This window comes from Ursus maritimus, unplaced genomic scaffold (genome assembly GCF_017311325.1).
Source record: "Ursus maritimus isolate PB19 unplaced genomic scaffold, ASM1731132v1 scaffold_1, whole genome shotgun sequence".
In the NCBI taxonomy this organism is placed as follows: Eukaryota; Metazoa; Chordata; class Mammalia; order Carnivora; family Ursidae; genus Ursus; species Ursus maritimus.
The window spans coordinates 20,869,408-20,888,581 of NW_024423343.1; the positions used below are offsets into that span (position 1 = coordinate 20,869,408).

Here is a 19,174-nt window from a genome sequence, read left to right on the forward strand (position 1 = left end):
ATAGCCAGAATCCTGCAAAGATGAGACTGCTTTAGATCTGTTGGGTTAAGTTTTCCTGCCTCGAGTCTAGGCTTTTACATACCTTATTAGAGCCCCTGTGAAATGATTTCAGTTTCTTCCACGAGGTTGTGAGCCTAACAAGGCTGAGGGCCATTTCCACTTCATCTCAGTATCCCTTGGCCCCCACCCTCACCCCATCCTCCTCCATTTCACCACAGCCACCATACCCCAGTCCTAATCATGATTATTTTTGGCCTTGGCCATTGGTTTCCCTAATCCCAGAAATATGTGACAAATGCAGTTGCAACTTCCTAATGGAGGCTTAGGTAAATATGTGATCTCTGGAAAACAGTCTACCTACATGGAATCCCCACAAATTAGTGGTACGTGGAAAGAGTCAAGACTTAAGAATCCACATTAAGATCGTCATACATACATGGGACAGCCATCATGCTTGCTCTTTTTCTGCAAACCGTAGCGTTCAAAGCAATTTTGGAGAAATTCAAAGACCATGTGAACAAAGTTAATTCGATTTTATTTTTATTTTCTTTGTCTTCATTTCAATTGTTTACATTTCTGCAAAAGCACCGGAGAGCACCAAGATTACTTTCAAAAATGCTGGGCAGAGTTTTGTTTGTGTGAAACTACTAATAGTTTTTGTTGTTGTTGTTGTTGTTTTTCAAGGGGGTTCTTCTGACAGTGGCATTCACCATACTTGAGGCAAACGTCCCTGGCCTTCTATGGGGGAGCACTACTGACCCGTCTGCTTTGATTCACAGCAGTTCTTTACACAGCTTCTTCCTGAGACATGAACAAGAAACGGGCACCAGCTGTTCTAGTAAGGACCCACACCACCAAAATCTGCTTGATCTCTTGGGATTCGAGTTTTTGACATTAGAAAGACACCCTCAGGAATAAATTTAAAAAGAAAAAAAAAAGTTCAGATTCTACTCATCTGGTGTACTCCCCCTAGTGGCCAGGAAGACACAATTTCACAGCACGGCGAAGATACTGTTCCTTAAACTCCAGTAAGGTCGGCTGTGAGGTCTTGCCAAACCACAGAAAGCTAATGCTGTCTTCTACGTGCTTAGGGCTACTGATCCCTGTTGGGGGACGTCTGCAATCCCTCCCTACGCAGTCTTTAATATGCAGGTTAGATTAAATATCACTACCCGGTCCTGCCTTCACTACCAGGAAAAAAGTTATGCTACTAATTGTATTCAACTCTTCACTCTTCCTTTCTAAAAACCCTGAAACCACATGACATTACAGACTAATTGCAAAGTACATGAGCTGCTAATATCTATTTATAGCATATACATAGTATATGTAACTAGTATCTATGTATAAATTCTCTGTGTGACATTCAGTCCTAAATAAATAAATGAATAAATAAATAAAACTATACTAGCAGTTTGGGATCTGAATATATTTAAATAATTACCATGAGGCAGAGATTCTCTTATGCCTACCAAAGCAGCCATGTTTCTCTTTTTGCTTCAGTTAGCAGAACCCAAATATTTAACCTAGAATATAGCTGCCTAACCAAAAAACTACATTTCCCAGCCTCTTTTGCCTGTGAGGTCATGTGACTAAGGCCTAGTCAATGAAATCCAGGAAGTGTTGAGTGAGACTTCTGGGAACTCTCCTTAAACAGGGAAGATGTGCACTTCTTTGCCCCTTCCTCTGTTCTGCAAGAACTATGGATGTGATGCCTGGAGATGTGGTCAGCACTGAGGTGTTGAGGATAAGGACAAAGAGAGCTATATCCTACTAATGGTAGGGGAATAAAGCCTGGGGTTTGGATGACTTCATCAGGTCCCCTGATGGTCTGCCTCTAGACTTCTGGACAAGAAAGAAAAACCTTCTGTCTTGTTTAAACCACGGATATTTTAGGATTTGAATTATATGCCACCAAACCAAAATCTAAATGATACACACAGATCTTTACATTCCGCTGCACTGTGGTAGCCTTGCTTCCTAAGTGTTTCTCTCCATCCTCCTCATTATCTTTTTGGTGAACTTGGTCTCCCTGGAGCCTCCTTTTCCTCCCTGTCCCATTTAGTTACATACTTCCCTGGGTTCCAGGCACCAGTAACATCTTCAAGCTCCTGAACTTACACACAACTGAGCTCCCTGTCCCAGATAAATGGTCATTTTAGGACAGGGAATGAGAAGAATTCATCTGTGGATAGACTGTTTTGGCACAAATTGCTTTTCTGTCCCCTGCCCTGCTGGAACCGCCAAGATGGTAGAACAGAACAGAGTGGGCTAGAATTTTCCAGAACTGAGAGGGGTAGGGGTTTAATTTCCAAGAGAGAATCTTCTGGAATTGGGAGATGATATATAGGCTACTGGGACCAGAGAAGGCCATAAGTTGTTAGAAGTTTAGACAGTGGAAGTTTCTACTTCCTGGGTGGGGTCCTTGTTGGAGAGATTGCCTGAGATATTGTCAGATTCAAGCAACTCTACAATGCTGTAGGGAGAACAGTCCTCCAGACCTAGCTTGCTGCAGAGCCAGCCACAGAAGCCTTTCTCCATGTCCCGGGCAGCTTGCCACCATGCTCCCCAGGACCATGAGAGCTGGACCACAGCAGCATAGAGCCCCAGGGAAGAGGCCATGGCCATGATGAGCACTGGGTAGAAGAGAATGAGGCAGGGGCAACATGAGATCTTGTGCCAGAAGGTCCTCTCCTCGTTGTACACAAGGAAGATGTTGTACCAGGTGATAGTGCCATAGTAGAAAGAGACAACAAAAGAGAGGATAAAGACCACAGGAAGACAGACCAGCGTCCAGAGGACCACATGAGGCCCACGGTCTGCTCCCATTTGGCAGGCCTTTCTGTCTTCGGGTGTTATCTCCCTTGATGACCCTTTGGGTTTGGTCAGTTCTTGCAGCTCCTTCTCCGTCAGTGTGACATGGATGTCCACCATCTGGCCCTTTTTCTTCCCTCGTGTGATGGTCCCAGTTAATGTGACATAGCGGCTGTCCAAAGGCATGTTCCACATCCCTGCAGGGCATCAAGGAGGTGACATTAAGGTCAGAAGAGTGGACATGTCATCACAGTGTCATCACCTAAGCTGAAGGCTGAATACCACAGTTCCTGTTTCTATAGCACCCGGCACAGTTCTGGAGTCCATGGCTCAGGGATGCAGTGGGTGGATCTCCCTCAGGGAAGCAACTCCTGATATTATCACTCCCCCAGGGAACTCTTACTCCACACATGTGGGCTCTGAAAAAGTTGTGAAGCAGGTTAACTTGCTTTTCAACTTCTCCCTCCACTTTTCTGGGCCTCAGTCTTGGCACGATCTCTATGATATGGAGGACTATGAGGAACTTTGCCACAGACACCACTTTATAAGGATCTTATCTCTGTAAGTGCAAGAGTATCCACCAGTGTGTGTGAAGATTGTGCTGCGTGTGTACCCTCCTGATGGGCAGTGCTCTACCTGTCTCTGCTCATCCCTGTCTCTGTGCTTCCCTGAGACGAGGCTTCCTCACACGCCTGTGGTCATCTTGGCCCTCACGTCCAAGCTCTGGACACACACACCACACATATCACACATGTGCACCCTCCTCATACACATGCCCACACACCACCACCACCACCATTGAATGGCCATCCTTTGGTCATCCTGGAGCGAGACCGGAGATATCGAAACACAGAAGTCTGTGGCCCTTGGTATGTGAAATGTAGTCTAGAAGGCGAGGTGGAGGAGAGCAGAGGCTGGACTCCCTGCTCCACGGCTGGAAGAGGTAGAATGGTTGCACTGTTCTCCCCAAACCTAATGATTTCACAATCTTCCTCATCTCAGTAAAGGACACCACCACTTACTTCTCTGTTGCTCCTGCCAAAACCCCAGGAGTCACTGTTGACTTCTCTTTCTCTTACTCCCTACCTCCGATCCATGAGCTAGCTCCAGATCGGACACAGAGTCCAGCCTGTCGGGACACCTGGGTGGCTCAGTCAGGTAAGCGTCTGCCTTTGGCTCAGGTCATGAACCCAGGGTCCTGGGATCGAGTCCTGCATCAGGCTCCTTGCTCAGCAGGGAGCCTGCTTCTCCCTCCGCATGCAGCTCCCCCTGCTTGTGCTCTCTCTCTCTCTGAGAAATACATAAAATCTTAAAAAAAAAAAAAAAAAAAAAAAAGAAGAAGAAGAAGAATCCCGCCTGTCTTCCCTAGCTAGCTCTCCTGCAGTCACCCTGGTCCAGGCTTCTACGTTGGTGCTATTGTGGCTGCAGTGACAGGACAGTCTCTTACCTCCACTCTTACCCCTTAGAATCCACTCTATAGAGAAGCCAGAGTGGTGGTTTATAAATAAGAGATGATATCTCTCCTTTGCTTAAAAGTTCTCCACTGACTTCTGCTTGCACTTTTATCAAATCCCAAACTCTTTACTATGACTCGCAAGGCCCGGCATGATCCCCTTCACCACTGCCGCTCGTCCTCCCCTGTTGTTCTCTGCACTCCCTCCATAGAAAGAGCTCCATTCTATAAATAGGCCAGTGGTGCTTCCATCTTAGGGTCTTGGCCCCTGCTGCTCCCCCTCCCTAAAAGCTCTGCCCAAAACCATTTCCTAGCTGGCTCCTTCATTTCATTTGGATCAACTCAAGGGTCACTTCCCAGAGGTCCTCGCGCGGCCATGCAATCTCTTCCCCTACGCCCTTCACCAGTTATTTCCCATCACCATGGTTTATTGTCTTCACTCATACTGCTATCTGAAATTACCTTTGATTGACTACCTTGTTCACTGTCTGTCTTCCCTTGACTGGAAGGTAAGCTGCACAAGAGCACACACATTGCTTGTCTCGTCCACTGCTATGTCTTAGACAGCAACGCAGCTACACAAATAAATCTACTTCATTTGTCTGTTGCTACACGGTGATGCTTAATTCGGACACTCCACGGCCTCGTTAGCAGCAACAGACATGCTTATACATGCATCCTTATGCCCATGGGCCTAAGTTTCATGGGGTAGATACTGAGAATTTCTAGAACATAAGATATGCAGTTTGAATTTAATAAATACTGATAAATGTCCCTCCAAAGTGAGTAAAACAGAATTCCATTTCCACTTGAGGTATACTGACAGTACATCTATTTTCTCACATTGATGTTATCATAGTTTACCCAATATTTGGCCACCATACATGTAAAGGAATATTATAAGTCACTACTGTTGTCATTCGCACGTTCCTGAGTAGTATAAAAGTCACCTATTAGCTTCTGTATCTTACATGTCTTAAATGATTAGCATAGTCTTAAAAATAACTAAATAGGGGCGCCTGGGTGGCACAGCGGTTGAGCGTCTGCCTTCGGCTCAGGGTGTGATCCCGGCGTTGTGGGATCGAGCCCCACATCAGGCTCCTCCGCTATGAGCCTGCTTCTTCCTCTCCCACTCCCCCTGCTTGTGTTCCCTCTCTCGCTGGCTGTCTCTCTCTCTGTCGAATAAATAAATAAAAAATCTTTAAAAAAAAAAATAACTAAATAATTGGCTCAGTCTGCTTGTATTACTAATTTTTGTGTATAAATCGGTCTCTTCTATTACACTAGGGCTTCAGAAAGGACAGAGATCTCCTCCACATCACTGCAAAGAGAACATAGTCAATGCTTAATAAATACTGACAATTTGTTGAATGAAGACTGTAACACTGCAGAAAGAACTGTAGCAACAAGACCAAGTAGGTCAGTGAGCAAATCCCTGTCTGTCTTCTGGAGAATCCTCATCCCTTCCTGTAGCTTTAAGTAAGTGGCCCCAGAGACTTACCATCATCTGCAGGATAGTCTAGGAAATCATCTCCCTCCTCTTCTTTGGGCCTGTCTCCACCTTCTGATTCCCCGGGCTCCTCATCCAGTTTCTCACTTTCTGACCGGTAAATGATGATAGATTCAGGGCGGGACTCTTTCCTCTTCTTTTTCCGGCGACCCAGCGTGGATTCCCCATCCAGGGCCAAGGCAGCAGCCACAGCCTTCCTCAAAGAGCCCTGGTGGTGAGGGCTTGGGAGCTGGCCCTCGCCTTCTATGGCTGCCAACTCGTCCATCGTCGTCCTCACGTCTAGTTATTCCTCGTAAAAGGTCTGACTTGCTTGAGCAGACTCACGATCCACACATCACAGAGCTTCTTCCTGGGTGGGGCTATGCAAAGATGTTCCATCAGTGAGTTCCACAGGGAAGATAGGAAAGCAAAGCTATCAACAGGAAGGAAATAGGATGAGATGGAAAGGGGTCTGGGAAATGATTCTCGACTTGGCCAAAGGCCTCTCCTCCCTGTACTTGTCATAACACGGTATTTTGGGAGTGCTGCAGAAATACTCTCACAAGGTTGGATTGTTATGAATAAAATTTTATTTTGTGTTCCAATAATATTTTTGTCAATTATGCAAACTTATTATGCAAAACCTATCAGGTTAGCTGGGAGATGTTGAGTATGAGGAAGTTGGGTGAGGAAGCCTTATAAATAAATGGGATTTAAGAACTACTCTCGCTCCCACCAAACGTGACAATTTGGATGGCTGGGGCCAGTACTCCAGGCACCTGGCTGTCGAGTCCTGGCATTACAACCATACTCAAAAGGATGAATGGAACTTTCAGTAAGCTCCCCAAAGATGGCACAATGTCACCAACGACATCTACGATGGTATTCTGTGAATAGCACATGTCTCCTGGCTTCTTGTTAGCCCACGATCCCAGAAAATTCCTGGGATCTGTCCTATTACATGTGGGGAGACCAGCAGAGAGGACGCAGTTTTCCACTCTTAAGATTCTCTCTCCTCTTTCTGCTCTCCAGGTGAAGAAAGGTAGAGAGAGAGAAGAGTCTATACAACATCTTTTAAAGACATTGATTGGCCTGTGATTTGGGTGCATTGAACCATTAAGAGGAGAGAAATACTTTCAGTGCTGCTACTGAGGAGGAAATATAGGCAAATACCCAGCCAGTCATATTTAGGCAGCTAGTTGCTCGATGCTTTTTATTTTTTTAAAGATTTTATTTTTAAGTAATCTCTACACCCAATGTGGGGCTCAAACTCACCACCCTGAGATCAAGAGTCTCATGCTCTACCAGCAGAGCCAGCCAGGTGCCCTGCTCACATGCTTTTTAAAACAAAAACTACAACAAACAAAAACAACAACTCAAAAGTATGTTATTATGGACAGTTTCAAGCATACTAAATGGAAAACATTTTATCATGGAAAGAGGCAAACTTGTACAAAAGAGAACAATTTTAAGGACCCCTCATTGTCCCTATCACCCAGGTTCAACAATAATCAAAATATTCATAGCCAATTTATTTAAAGGCAAATCTCACACACCATTTCATCTATTTCAGCATGTACCTCTTCCATATAAGCAGTCTTTAAAAAAAAAAGATAAGCATAGGATCATCATCATTTTTAAAAAACAATTCTTTAATATCATCAAATATCCAGTCAGTTCAAATTTCCCTGTTTGTTTAACAGTTTAAAGTCTATTTTCTGGAATTGGGATCCCAATAAGGTCTACACAATGCACACAGATCCGATGCCTATTTGTGCATGGTAGGCTGTCCAATTACATTTCTGCATTGCACCTCAAATGATGCTAGTGCAACTGAGGAAATGCTTTTTTTTTTTTTAATTGAATTCTAACCAATTTAAAAAGAGCCACATGTGGCTACTGACTACTCTATCGGACAGGTCTGTATGTTCGCCCTCCAATTATTTCCCTTCCAGTTTCTTTGTTAAAGAAAGCAGTCGTTTACCTTGCAGATTCACACAGCCTAGATTTTGCTGACTGCATTTCCCTAGGGTGTTCCTCTGAACCATGTATTTCCTGTAAATTGGTAGCTAAACAGGCTTGATCAGATTCATGCTGGAATGTTTTGGGTTGGTTGTTTTGGCCAGACAATGTTATAGAGCACGTTTTATACTTTCATCCGAACATACCTAATGGCAATTTGGCCATTTTTTTGTGAAATTAGTAGCCATTGATAATCATTGGCTAGACCCATTAATCCATTAGGAGTTGCAAAATGGTGATATTCCACTGGATATCACCAATGGATGATATCCAATGGATATCATGCACTTTTAACAAACCCAGAGAAGACAAATGGCCATGTTATTAGCCATTATTATTGGAAATTTTACTGGGAAAATATCTTTCTTTAATGACTACAGTGACAGCTTCCAAGATGGCACACTTGCATGGTGCTGACTCAGCTCCTCCCTATGTGGGCCTCTCCATGGGCTGCTTGAGTGTCCTCATGACAGTGTCTGGTTTCCCTCAGAGTGAGTGATCTGGGAGCAGATATTCTTCTTGACCACTTCAACTGTACTTTTTTATTTCTTAAGTTTATTTATTTATTTTTTGAGTAATCTCTATACCCAACGTGGGGCCCAAACTCACAACCCCAAGATCAAGAGTCACATGCTCTTCTGACGGAGCCAGCCGGGTGCCCCTCAACTGTACTCTTGATAATCTATCTTCCTCCTCCTTGATTTCCTCCCTTTCTAATAGCTCTAACTTCTCCGCTTTGCTGATTCCTTTTTGGCTGCAAACAAACCCAGAAGTCCCTATGTGGAAAAACAAGCTTTACCTTGGCACCGACTCTATCTGATGTCCTGTTCTTCTTCTTGTTTCATAACTAAGCTTCTCTATCAATAGTCTACAGCCAGTCATTATCAGTTCACCCTCTCAATGATCTGTTCACTTTACCACCTTTTTCTCCCTTCTCCCAAATTGCTTTCTAACACACACACACACACACACACACACACACACACACACACACACACCATATGCACACAGGTAAGTCATGTGGAAAGATAAGGAATAGGCCAGGAAATGAGCATTTATCAAGCCTTAGGTGCCAGGCTGTAAGCTAAATTTTTTATAAATGTTACTCATTTGCGCATCTCAGCAAGCTCACTGTTAAATAAAGAAGTGAGAGACCCTGGATTTAAGCCTAAATTGCATCACTTTAAAAGCCCAGAATCTTCCCACCAACATTTAGAAGAAGTCAAGTATTAGTGGTGGCTGCAGTAGATAGCTGATGGGTTTTTGTTTTGTGTGGGGTTTTGTGTATGTGTGGCTTGGGTTTTTGTTGTTGTTGTTGTTGTTTGCTTGCTTGTTTGTTTTGTTTTTTGCTGTCTCGACCTCATTCCTCTTTCCTTTGGTGATAGAGCCACTCTTTTCTGTGTGGAATAATACAGGCTTGAAAGTCACCAGTGTGACCACAGTGACGATTTTACCATTCTTATTCTCCTTGTCCATACCAGAGCCCTAATTCTGCTTATTTCCAGGTCTTTCTTGGTAACCTTCCCTTACCTCCTTTGACTTTCTACCTTCATTCTCTCGCTACCTCTCAAATCCTCCTTTTGCCTCCTTTACTCCCTCGTCTGTCTCTTTGACCCATAATAGCCGGCACTTTAGAGACTCAATTCTCAACCAACTGCCCTCTATTCTCAACAGTACATTCTTTTCCTCCTGTTGAAATATGGAGCCTTCCTGCCCACCTCTGCAGGATACCTCTATGCCAAGAATGCCCAAATATAGATGTCAAGAATTAATGTATCATCTGGATGGGTTTCCAGCAGCCTAGTGGATATTCTCCACTTAAAAATCTCATCATTTCTGGCTATGCATGTTCAAACCAAACTCATCATCTTTATTTCTAGCTGACTTAACTTCTTAGTGTTACCAAGAGAATGGGTAAAGGGGGAAGGGAAAGGAGAAAGGGGTGGAGAAGGAAATCCTACATTTATGTTGTGCCTATTCTCATAAAAGATGACATTTGCTGACTGTATCATTTGTTAGTCTCTGTGTTAGTTGCTTATACATGGTTTTCACATTTCATTACATTCTAATATTTTCTTGGACAATACTATGTGCCACAATTGTCCTAGGCACAACAATCTTAAGAAACAAATAGTATTTTACAAATAAGGACATTTGGACTTAAAATTAGTAACAAGTAAAACTTATTGGATGTTTACTATGTGTCAGGTGCTGTTCTAAGTGCTTTACAGTAATCATATTGTTTAATTGTCTTAGCAAACCAGTGAAGTAGGTACTATTATTATTCCCATTTAGAGGAGCAATTTGCTCAAGGTTACATAGTAGTGGGGCTGGGACTTACAGCCAAGTTTGCTCATTTCAAAGCCTATGATCTATTCATGGTGCCACACTGTCTGCCAGCATTTACCCACGATTCTATACTTAAACCCCTAAAGTTGTCTTTGATGAATCCATTTCCCATGTTAGGGATAGTTTCCTACGTCTCTAATAGTAATCAGTCTCTAAGTCCTGCCACTCATTCCTATGAAATCTCTTTGTTAATGTCTTCACTTGAGTTCTCCTACCCCCATATGACTCTAATACTACTTCCTCCAAGCTGGTTTCTCACCTTCCATTTCAGAATTCTTCCTCAAGCATGTTAAATGGTGATTAAGAAAATAAAACATCATTTTTATGTTGTCCAGTAGTCATCACTATCTTGCCATGACTGACTAAACTATATCTAAAGGGTCTGTCTGGAGTTTGAGGCTCTCCCCATCCATGCCCCTTCCCCACAACATGACTAGTAAACACATGAACTTATGTTGGTTCCATCACGACCTTCGCTCTTCTCCACCTGTTTCAAGCCTGGCTCAAGACAGACTCACTCAGTCGTGTCCCCTTCTGTGACCACTCCAGCCCACCCGTTTGCCCCCACCCCAGTCCTATTGTTAAAGAAGAGTGGGGAGGACGGAATGAGTGTTCAAGTATAAAATGCTTACGATGGATTCATACTTCATAAATGTTAGTTTCCAATCCCTTTCTTTTGCCTTCATCTACTCTGTATTTCAGTAGCATTTGTCATCAGTACTATGCTCTCTCAGTGCTTAATTATGCAGCATTTCATATCATCTGGTATTGAGTATGAATGGCTTCATTGTTTTTCATTCATCTTCCCAGGGAGATGACACAATTTTAGAAATCAGGACCTGTCTTATACTTCTTCATCTCCAATCGGAGACCCTATGACTAGACATGTAGCAAACACTCATTGTGTCCTTGTTGACCTGAGAGGACAGAGGGGAAGGGAAAGTGCCTGATCAGAAATAGGATATAAAGGGGGGCGCCTGGGTGGCTCAGTTGGTTTAGCATCTGACCCTTGATTTCGGCTCAGGTTGTGATCTCAGGATCATGAGATCTAGCTGCTGTTGGACACCCGGCTCAGCGTGGAGCCTGCTTCTCTCTCTCCCTCTGCTCCTCCTCCTGCTCGTGCTCTCTCTCTCTCACTCTCAAAAAATAAATAAAATCTTAAAAAAAAAAAAAGAAATAGGCTATAACTGTTAAGAAAGGAAGGCTTAATTATCTTTCCCGTTTTTGTATATTTTATTATGCTGTTAATATCTGATCTGAGAAGCAGGTTCTGAACATTTCTCCTTCCTTTTAGATTGCATAAAAGAGAGAATAAAACAAATCTCCCCAGTTTCCAAGGCTTTAATCAACAGAGGTAAAAGAAGAGATAGGACTTTGCTCTTTTCTCTGAAAATTAGGCCTTGCCCATCCTCCATATGACCTTGGTCTAAAGATTATTAACAAATGTGATAGAGCAGGACACTAACCTCAGTCAACCACTAACCAGAAAGGTTTGGTAATCCTAGGGGAAAAAATAGGTTTTAAAGAACATGCTTAGACTCTCATGCATAAAGAGTGGTTTTAAGCCACTCTGAAAGGAAATTCTCCAGATAATTTTTAAATTCATCCACCACTTTTTCCCACCTCTATTGCTACTGTTCTTGTCTAAGAGGTCTTTCTTTCTTTCTTTCTTTCTTTCTTTCTTTCTTTCTTTCTTTCTTTCTAGATTTTATTTGTTTATTTGAGAGAGAGAGAGCTAAGCTCATGCCTCTGTGTGTGGAGCCCGATGCAGGGCTCGGCATGGGGCTGGATCCCAGGGCCTTGAGACCATGACATGAGCCGAAACCAAGAGTAGACCTTAACCAGCTGAGCCACCCAGACACCCAAGGCCATCCTTTCTTATGTGTGGTTCTAAAAAGTTCTCTTTATCTTCTGGCTTCTACTCTTGCTGTCTTCCAATCAATTCTCCACTCAGCAGTAAGAAAGATCTTTTGAAAACATAAATAAACTCATGCTGTTTTCTGCTTAAACCCTCCATTGATTTCTCATTGGTGTAAAACAAAATCCAAACTTTTTTACATGGCCTAAGGACCTGCGTGGAGTGGCCCCTCTCCATCCTGCCATCCTATGCAAGATACCACCTCCTTCATATATACCTCCTATGCTACAACCACATTGGCTGCCTACACATTCCTCAGGAGCACCAAATGTTATCGCACTTGAGGCCTTAAACTGTCTGCCTTGCCTGGGCTCCGTTTTCATCTCGCCCTGTCACATGACCATCTCCTTTGTATTTTCCCAAGTTTCTGTTCACTTGTCAGCTCCTCCAAAGCTTTCCTGACATCAAACCTAAAATAGGCTCCCTGCCCTGCCTTTCATGATTCCTTATCATAACAGCCTGTTTCCTGTACAAGACTTACCAACATCTGTAATTTCTATTTCTTCTTCTTTTTTTTTTAAAGATTTTATTTATTTATTTATTTGAAAGAGTGAGCGAGCAAGAGAGCATGAGCAGGGGAGGACAGAGGTAGAGGGCGAAGCAGACTCCCTGCTGAGCAGGGAGCCTGACATGGGGGTTCGATCCGGGACCCTGGGACCATGACCCGAGCTGAAGACAGACCCTTAACCGACAGAACCACCCAGCTGCCCCAAATTCTATTTTTTTTTTTAAGATTTTATTTATTTATTCGACAGAGAGACAGCCAGCGAGAGAGGGAACACAAGCAGGGGGAGTGGGAGAGGAAGAAGCAGGCTCACAGCAGAGGAGCCTGATGTGGGGCTCGATCCCATAACGCCAGGATCACGCCCTGAGCCGAAGGCAGATGCTTAACTGCTGTGCCACCCAGGCGCCCCGCAAATTCTATTTCTTAATTTTGCTTGTTTATTTTCTAAATCCTCTTCCAGACTATAAGGTCTAGGAAATGGCACCATATAAGTAGGCCAACACACAGGTGTTCAATAAACAAATTTTAAGTCACTGGATTAATTATTTGGGTTGGAAGGGCAGTTTGAACTGGTAGCAATTAAAGATTAGCCTGACTTTGTCAAAGACTGAGACTGAAGAAAAGTTTAATAAACAGACATTAAGGGGCGCCTGGGTGGCTCAATTGTTGAGCATCTGCCTTCCGCTCAGGGCATGATCCTGGTGTTCTGGGATCGAGCCCCACATCAGGCTCCTCTACTGGGAGCCTGCTCCTTCCTCTCCCACTCCCCCTGCTTGTGTTCCCTCTCTCTCTGGCCATCTCTATCTCTGTCAAATGAATAAATAAAATCTTTAAAAAAAAATTAAAAAAAATAAAGAGACATTAAGGGGCGTCTGGCTGGCTCAGTGGCTGGAGTGTCTGACTCTTGATCTCAGGGCTGTAAGTTCAAATCCCACATTGGGTGTAGAGATTACTTAAAACAACTTTTTTTAATCTTAAAAAAAGAGAGATTAAAAAGTTCCTCTATGCTCAATAAACCCTGTTATGGTACAATTGTATCTATTTTCTCTTCCAATAATGGAGGGTTCCTCTGGTCACGTGACTTCCCTCCTAAAGATAACATTTCCCAGCATCCCTTGCATCAGGTGTGATCATATGACCAGTCTCTGGCCAAAGGCATGTGAGCAGATGTGATGTGTGCAACTTCCCTGCTTGGCCCTCTCTTTCCTCTTTTCACCTTCTTGAGAGCTGGAGTGTGAACTTGATGAGACATCTTTGGCCAGGCAGACAAAGGCAACCCCATAGAGATGACAGTGGTCTGAGACAGAAAGAATAAAAGCCACTAGAAAAGCCATAAACCCTCTTCCTCTGGATTGTAATATGAGAGAAAAATATCTTGGTTTATTTTTTTGAAAGATTTATCTTAGAGAGAGAGCAAGCATGAGCAGGAGGGGCAGAGGGAGAGGGAGAGAGACTCTCAGGCAGACTCCATGCTGCGACAGGAGCCTGACCTGGGACTTGATCTCAACGATCCTGAGATCACGACCTGAGCCGAAACCAAGAGTAGGCTGCTTAAACGACTGTACCACCCAGGCGCCCCAATACTTATCTTCTTTTAATCCAGGATTATTTTGGTTTCTTAAAGCAGCCACACAGAAATCCTACCTAATATACTGGAATTGTCCAAAACGTTATTTTATGTGTCACCTTCTTTGCTGTGCTCTAATTTGTCAGCCTTGATGCATATGCAGATCTTGATACACATTTCAAAGTTAGAGCATAAAATGACATCGTCCCTGGTAATGAGTGGTTTAAGCAGTTTTTATTTTCCCAGGTGGCCCAGGAATTCTAAACTCAGCTGTCCAGTACAGAGGATATCACACTGCTGCTGGCTCAGCCCCACCAGAAACCCACTGGAGAGCTCAATATGTTCTGTACTACCGTGGCTGAATGTTTTCGGCCCTTCCAAATTCATATGTTGAAATCTTAACCCCCAAGTGACAGTATGAGGAGGTGGAGTCTGTGGGAGGTGATTAGGTTATGAGGATGGAGCCCTCACACATGAGATTAGTGTCCTTATAAAAGAGACCCCAGAGAACTCTCTTGCTCTTTCTGCCATGTAAAGACACAGCGACAAAATGGCCATCCACGAATCAGGATCTGCCGGTCCCTTGATCTTGGACTTCCCAGCATCCAGAACTATGAGAAAACAATGTATGCTATTTAAGCCACCCAGTATGTAGTATTCTTGTTACAGCAGCCCGCAGAGACGAAGACAACTAGTATTCTCTGACTGTAGGAAGCTAGACAACAGTGTCCAAAAAGGAGTTTTATTAAAAGAAAATCAAGAGCTCTTAGGCATTCAGTTAAAAACCCAAAGACTCACAACACCACAAAATGAGCATACCCATCCAGCTATAGTGCCTTTCTCAGCCTGAGTCATCACATAGGACTCTAGTTCTGGCTTTCTGCTGGCCAGTTCTCATCCAATCACTCAGTCACTTATTGAAAACACACACCTTGGCAGTGGTATCACACTGCTGGTTCAAGGATCTCTCACTATCACGCATGATTTCCCTGGAGTCTGCTCCCAATTCTCTGCTCCCAGGTGGTCTTGGGAGCAAACCTGATCCAATGCCTTCTCCAAACCCATAGAGATACCCAGCATAACTTGGGGGATTTGGTGGGTGGAGAAACCAGGATGCTTTGAAGCCTCTGCCCTAATGTACATTGCAGGAAAGAAAATAACCTACATGGATGAACCATGGCTGGAAAAAGCTAATAAATGGCAACGACACCGCGGTTTACCTTCCGGCTACAATAAGGGAGGGAGTGGGGCTATGGTAAACACGAGAGCACAGACCTCTTTGGAAATAGGAAGTTGTTGTTTCCTTCTCTTCTACCCACCAAGCCCACACCATTCAGCCAACTGCTTTCACAGAGAAATACAGGCCCATTTGGTATGGGTTGTTTGGAATTTCAGGTTAAAGTTCCTGATTTTAATTCTTGTGATTAGTCCAAATTTAAATAAATTACCACGTAGACAAACCACCAAAACAAAACAAAACATAAATGATCTGCTATTTTGCCACATTTGGTTTATAAAGTTTCCAAATCAGGGCACCTTGTGCCACTAAGAACAATCAGGGGTTGGTTTTTTGTTTTGTTTTGTTTTTTAATTCCCTAGCCCCCCCCCAAGTTGTTTTTTGTACCTTTACCCATATGGTCACATCTCCCTCTTCCAAGGAACCTGAATTGGGGCCAGAAGGGTAGAGTGTGATCATTTTCAAGTTAACTTGCCGCTATTAATACAGTGAACTGTGCCTTGCGCTCCCTTACTGCTCTTTCAATTCTCTCATTTCTGTATCTGTCACCCAAAAGGCCACATATCATCTGTCTGGGGTAGCCACACTCTTCCAAGAGCATTGTGGCTTTCTACCACGAGATGCGCCACACCAGCTGGGAAATAAAATGCTTACCATTTTACCACTGAAAATCACCATTAGACCCTCTCAGGAAGACAGTCTCTCCAATGTAAAGGTGGAAGGGAATTCGGCTCAGACTGATGGCAGTGATTGGAGCAATGATGGAACAGCAACTTAAAACTCCCAACCTCTAGCCAGTTGCTGCGAATTGATTGTGAGTTAGACGATGTCTTGTTCCTTCATGATGCTGTGAGCAGTCTCTCTCTTGTCACTGCTCAACCTACCTGTCCCAAAAGTCTCTCGCACTGAGGCTGGTTCACCATCTAGAAGCTTCTGGCTCGTCTACAGGCGAAATAGTTCCTGGTAGCCAGGGCAGCGGGCTTCCAAGGAGCTTGAGCATCTCCGTACTGTTAAGAGCTGTAAAACTGGGTCTTCACTGTCTGATCTTTGTTCATAGGCAACAGGAGTGGCCCTATTCCCACTGCCATCATACCTACATGCTAGAATAAACACTCTACAATGGCAAGGACAGGGGCACCTGGGTGACTCAGTCAGTTCAGCGTCTGCCTTCAGCTCAGGTCAGGATCCCAGGAGCCTGGGACTGAGTCCCACGCATTGGGCTCCGCAGAGTCTGTTTCTCCCTTTCTCTCTCCCTCCGCCTCTTCCCCTGCTCACATTCACAATGCTCTCTCTCTCTCAAATAGATAAATAAAATCTAAAAAAAAAAAAAAAGGCAAGGACAGCTAAGGGTACTGTCCACTGTACTGTATCCTCCACACCGTGAACAGTACCTGGCACGTGGGTAAGTACTCCATAAACATCGGCAGAATACTGGGAACTGGTTAAGAGTCTCGTTTAGGTGAGCTGGTTCAGGCCGGGACTGCTCTTCTTTCAAGGTGGGGGGGGTGGGGGTGACTAGATGCCTCACTGCCATTCTTTTAGCACCAAGATTCTGTGAGGCTCAATGTCGAGAATCTCACAGGCCCCCGTCAGTAGGAGCCAGCAGCTGCTTTGAGGCAGGAAGAAAATGAAGTTTCCAGGCAGATGGGGTGGGGGCGGGGTGGGAAGCTGGGTGAGCCGCAAGAGCGTCCCCGGAGATGAAGGGAGTCAGTGCTAATAGGGTATGACAGAGTGGGAGTGTGGAAGGATCATGGCTCAGGAGATGCCTTTTTCCCTGGGACAAAGAGGGCAGTGATGCAGAGCGCAGGGTAGCATTTGATTCAGCCAAAGAACACCAATGTAGCATGGCATGGATGCCGTGGGAAGAGATGGCTCAACCAGGAGCCAGAATTCAAGTCTAGAAACAAGGATCCTCTATTGCTGTACCTCCAGGCCTTTCGGGGTTAGCAGACTTTCAAACCCTGACTGAAGTGAGAGACGGTGCAAAGAGCACATGCCTTTTCATTTTAACAGATCTCTCAGAGACCCCAACATCTCTCTTCATCACAGACTGTCTCTGGAATGTGAAAAAGAGCCCTTCTGACTGTTCAGACTGCAACTTCCTTGCAGCCAAGGAATGGCTCCTTGTCATCCTCAGCAGGCAAAACTGGCTTCTAGCCAGTCCAGTCACCTTTTCACTGGAGGCCCGCAGAATCCCTCAGTCCCCTCAGCTGCCATACAAAGGCTGCAGTGGAGCCAGGCCCACACTGACCCCCCCGGTAGAGCTCTGTGAATCTAGAGGTCCAGACCAGATCACAAAACACATTAAGTTGTATCTTTGATAGAAGTATCTTTAAAAGAAATTTAAAGTGTTCTTTGCTCTCAAGAAAGAAAGCATGCAATTTTCTGGAATAGGAAAGCCCTTAGAACCGAGTCACTATTTCTTGTCCTGTTAAAAAAAAATACTTTGTCATTGGAATCAAAGCACTATCTAGCAAATGGGAAGCAGAAGGTGGAAGAGACGTCTTCCTTTCTTTTTTTTTTTTTTAAAGACTTTATTTATTTATTTAACACAGATAGAGACAGCCAGCAAGAGAGGGAACACAAGCAGGGGGAGTGGGAGAGGAAGAAGCAGGCTCATAGCGGAGGAGTCTGATGCGGGGCTCGATCCCATAACGCTGGGATCACGCCCTGAGCCGAAGGCAGACGCCTAACCGCTGTGCCACCCAGGCGCCCCCCGAGTCCACTTTTAACAAGACTCATTTCTAATTTGGTTTGTGAATAGCTAGCTGGTGGGTGGGCCCAACAACAACAAAAAAAATGATGCATTTGGTTGCTTTTACATCATTTTAATACCTTGTAGGGGAAAATACAGTACTCTGACAGCAGACAGAAATAGCATGTTCCCTGGACTGTTAAGACCACAGCACCACACGTATTTCCTAGATCTGCCCAATTCTTAGGCCAAGTCTCACTAGGCCAGTCCAGGTGTAAGCTCTCTCTGGTGGGGTGACAGTATGAAGCTAGATGAACAATAGCGAGGAGAGTCTGAATAATAACTCACCACTACCAGGCATCAAACTGCGGATGAGAAATCTCCCCCCCCCCATCCTCAGAATGCTTGCTTCACCGCATAAGGAAGGAACTAGAAGATAGGACCTCACACACCTACATTAACGTTTTTGCAGGAAGCACACACCCTCGGACTCATCCGTTTATGTATTAGATCTCAAATCTGGTAAAGGTTGCCTCTTCCCTTCACTCCTGGGCGGGGAAAGGGAGATGAGGTGGAGGTGGGCTCGAGTTTATTTTTAAGATCATTTATTATCTTGGTTCTGTGGAAAACTGCAACTGGATTCCCCCCCTCGCCGCCCCCCAACACGCCTCAGCGCTCAGCATCCCTTCCAGAGGGCGAAAGGATCTGGAGGCCAGATATCTTCCCCCTCAGCTAAGCCTGCCCGTTTCCTTCCCAGACAGAGGCACACAGCACCTGGAGCCAGAGCATCTCCCGACTCTTTCCCCCATGCCCTGGAGAATTCATCTTAATTAACCATGAGACCTACAGCACTGAGGATTTTTGGAAATCGAGCACGCGCCCGCTTTTTGTCTACTTCCCTTCCTCCGGTCCCCCCCCCACGATGGCATCGAAATTTACAAACAAAAACAAAAACCCGACCAACAAGGGATCTCACCTGCACATGCCGGGATCAAAGTCTGGAAGACGACCCAGACCGAATCAATCAGCCGCAGCCGGGGAGCAGATGTCCGCGGGGAGGATGGGGACCGGCGGCGGCGGGAGGGCGGGGCGACGGGGAGGGGCGGGGCCCGGGCGGCCACGTGG

At 44.7% G+C, this 19,174-nt stretch overlaps 1 protein-coding gene across 2 annotated transcripts; it reads right to left on the minus strand.

Annotated features, from left to right (window-relative positions):
• Positions 1–518: 518 nt before the first annotated feature.
• On the minus strand, positions 519–19,138 carry TMEM169 (transmembrane protein 169). Of its 2 annotated transcripts, none has more exons than XM_040640990.1 (3): positions 19,026–19,138; positions 5,769–6,136; positions 519–3,011 (listed from the first exon to the last, which is right to left on the minus strand). In XM_040640990.1, exons 2-3 carry the CDS (start codon positions 6,040–6,042, stop codon positions 2,389–2,391), a joined length of 897 nt encoding a protein of 298 aa, XP_040496924.1. In that variant the 5' UTR covers positions 6,043–6,136; positions 19,026–19,138; the 3' UTR covers positions 519–2,388. The 2 variants fall into 2 exon arrangements, with proteins under 2 accessions (XP_040496924.1, XP_040496920.1); XM_040640986.1 differs by having other exon boundaries at positions 5,769–6,189; positions 19,026–19,111.
• Between the last annotated feature and the right edge of the window lie 36 nt (positions 19,139–19,174).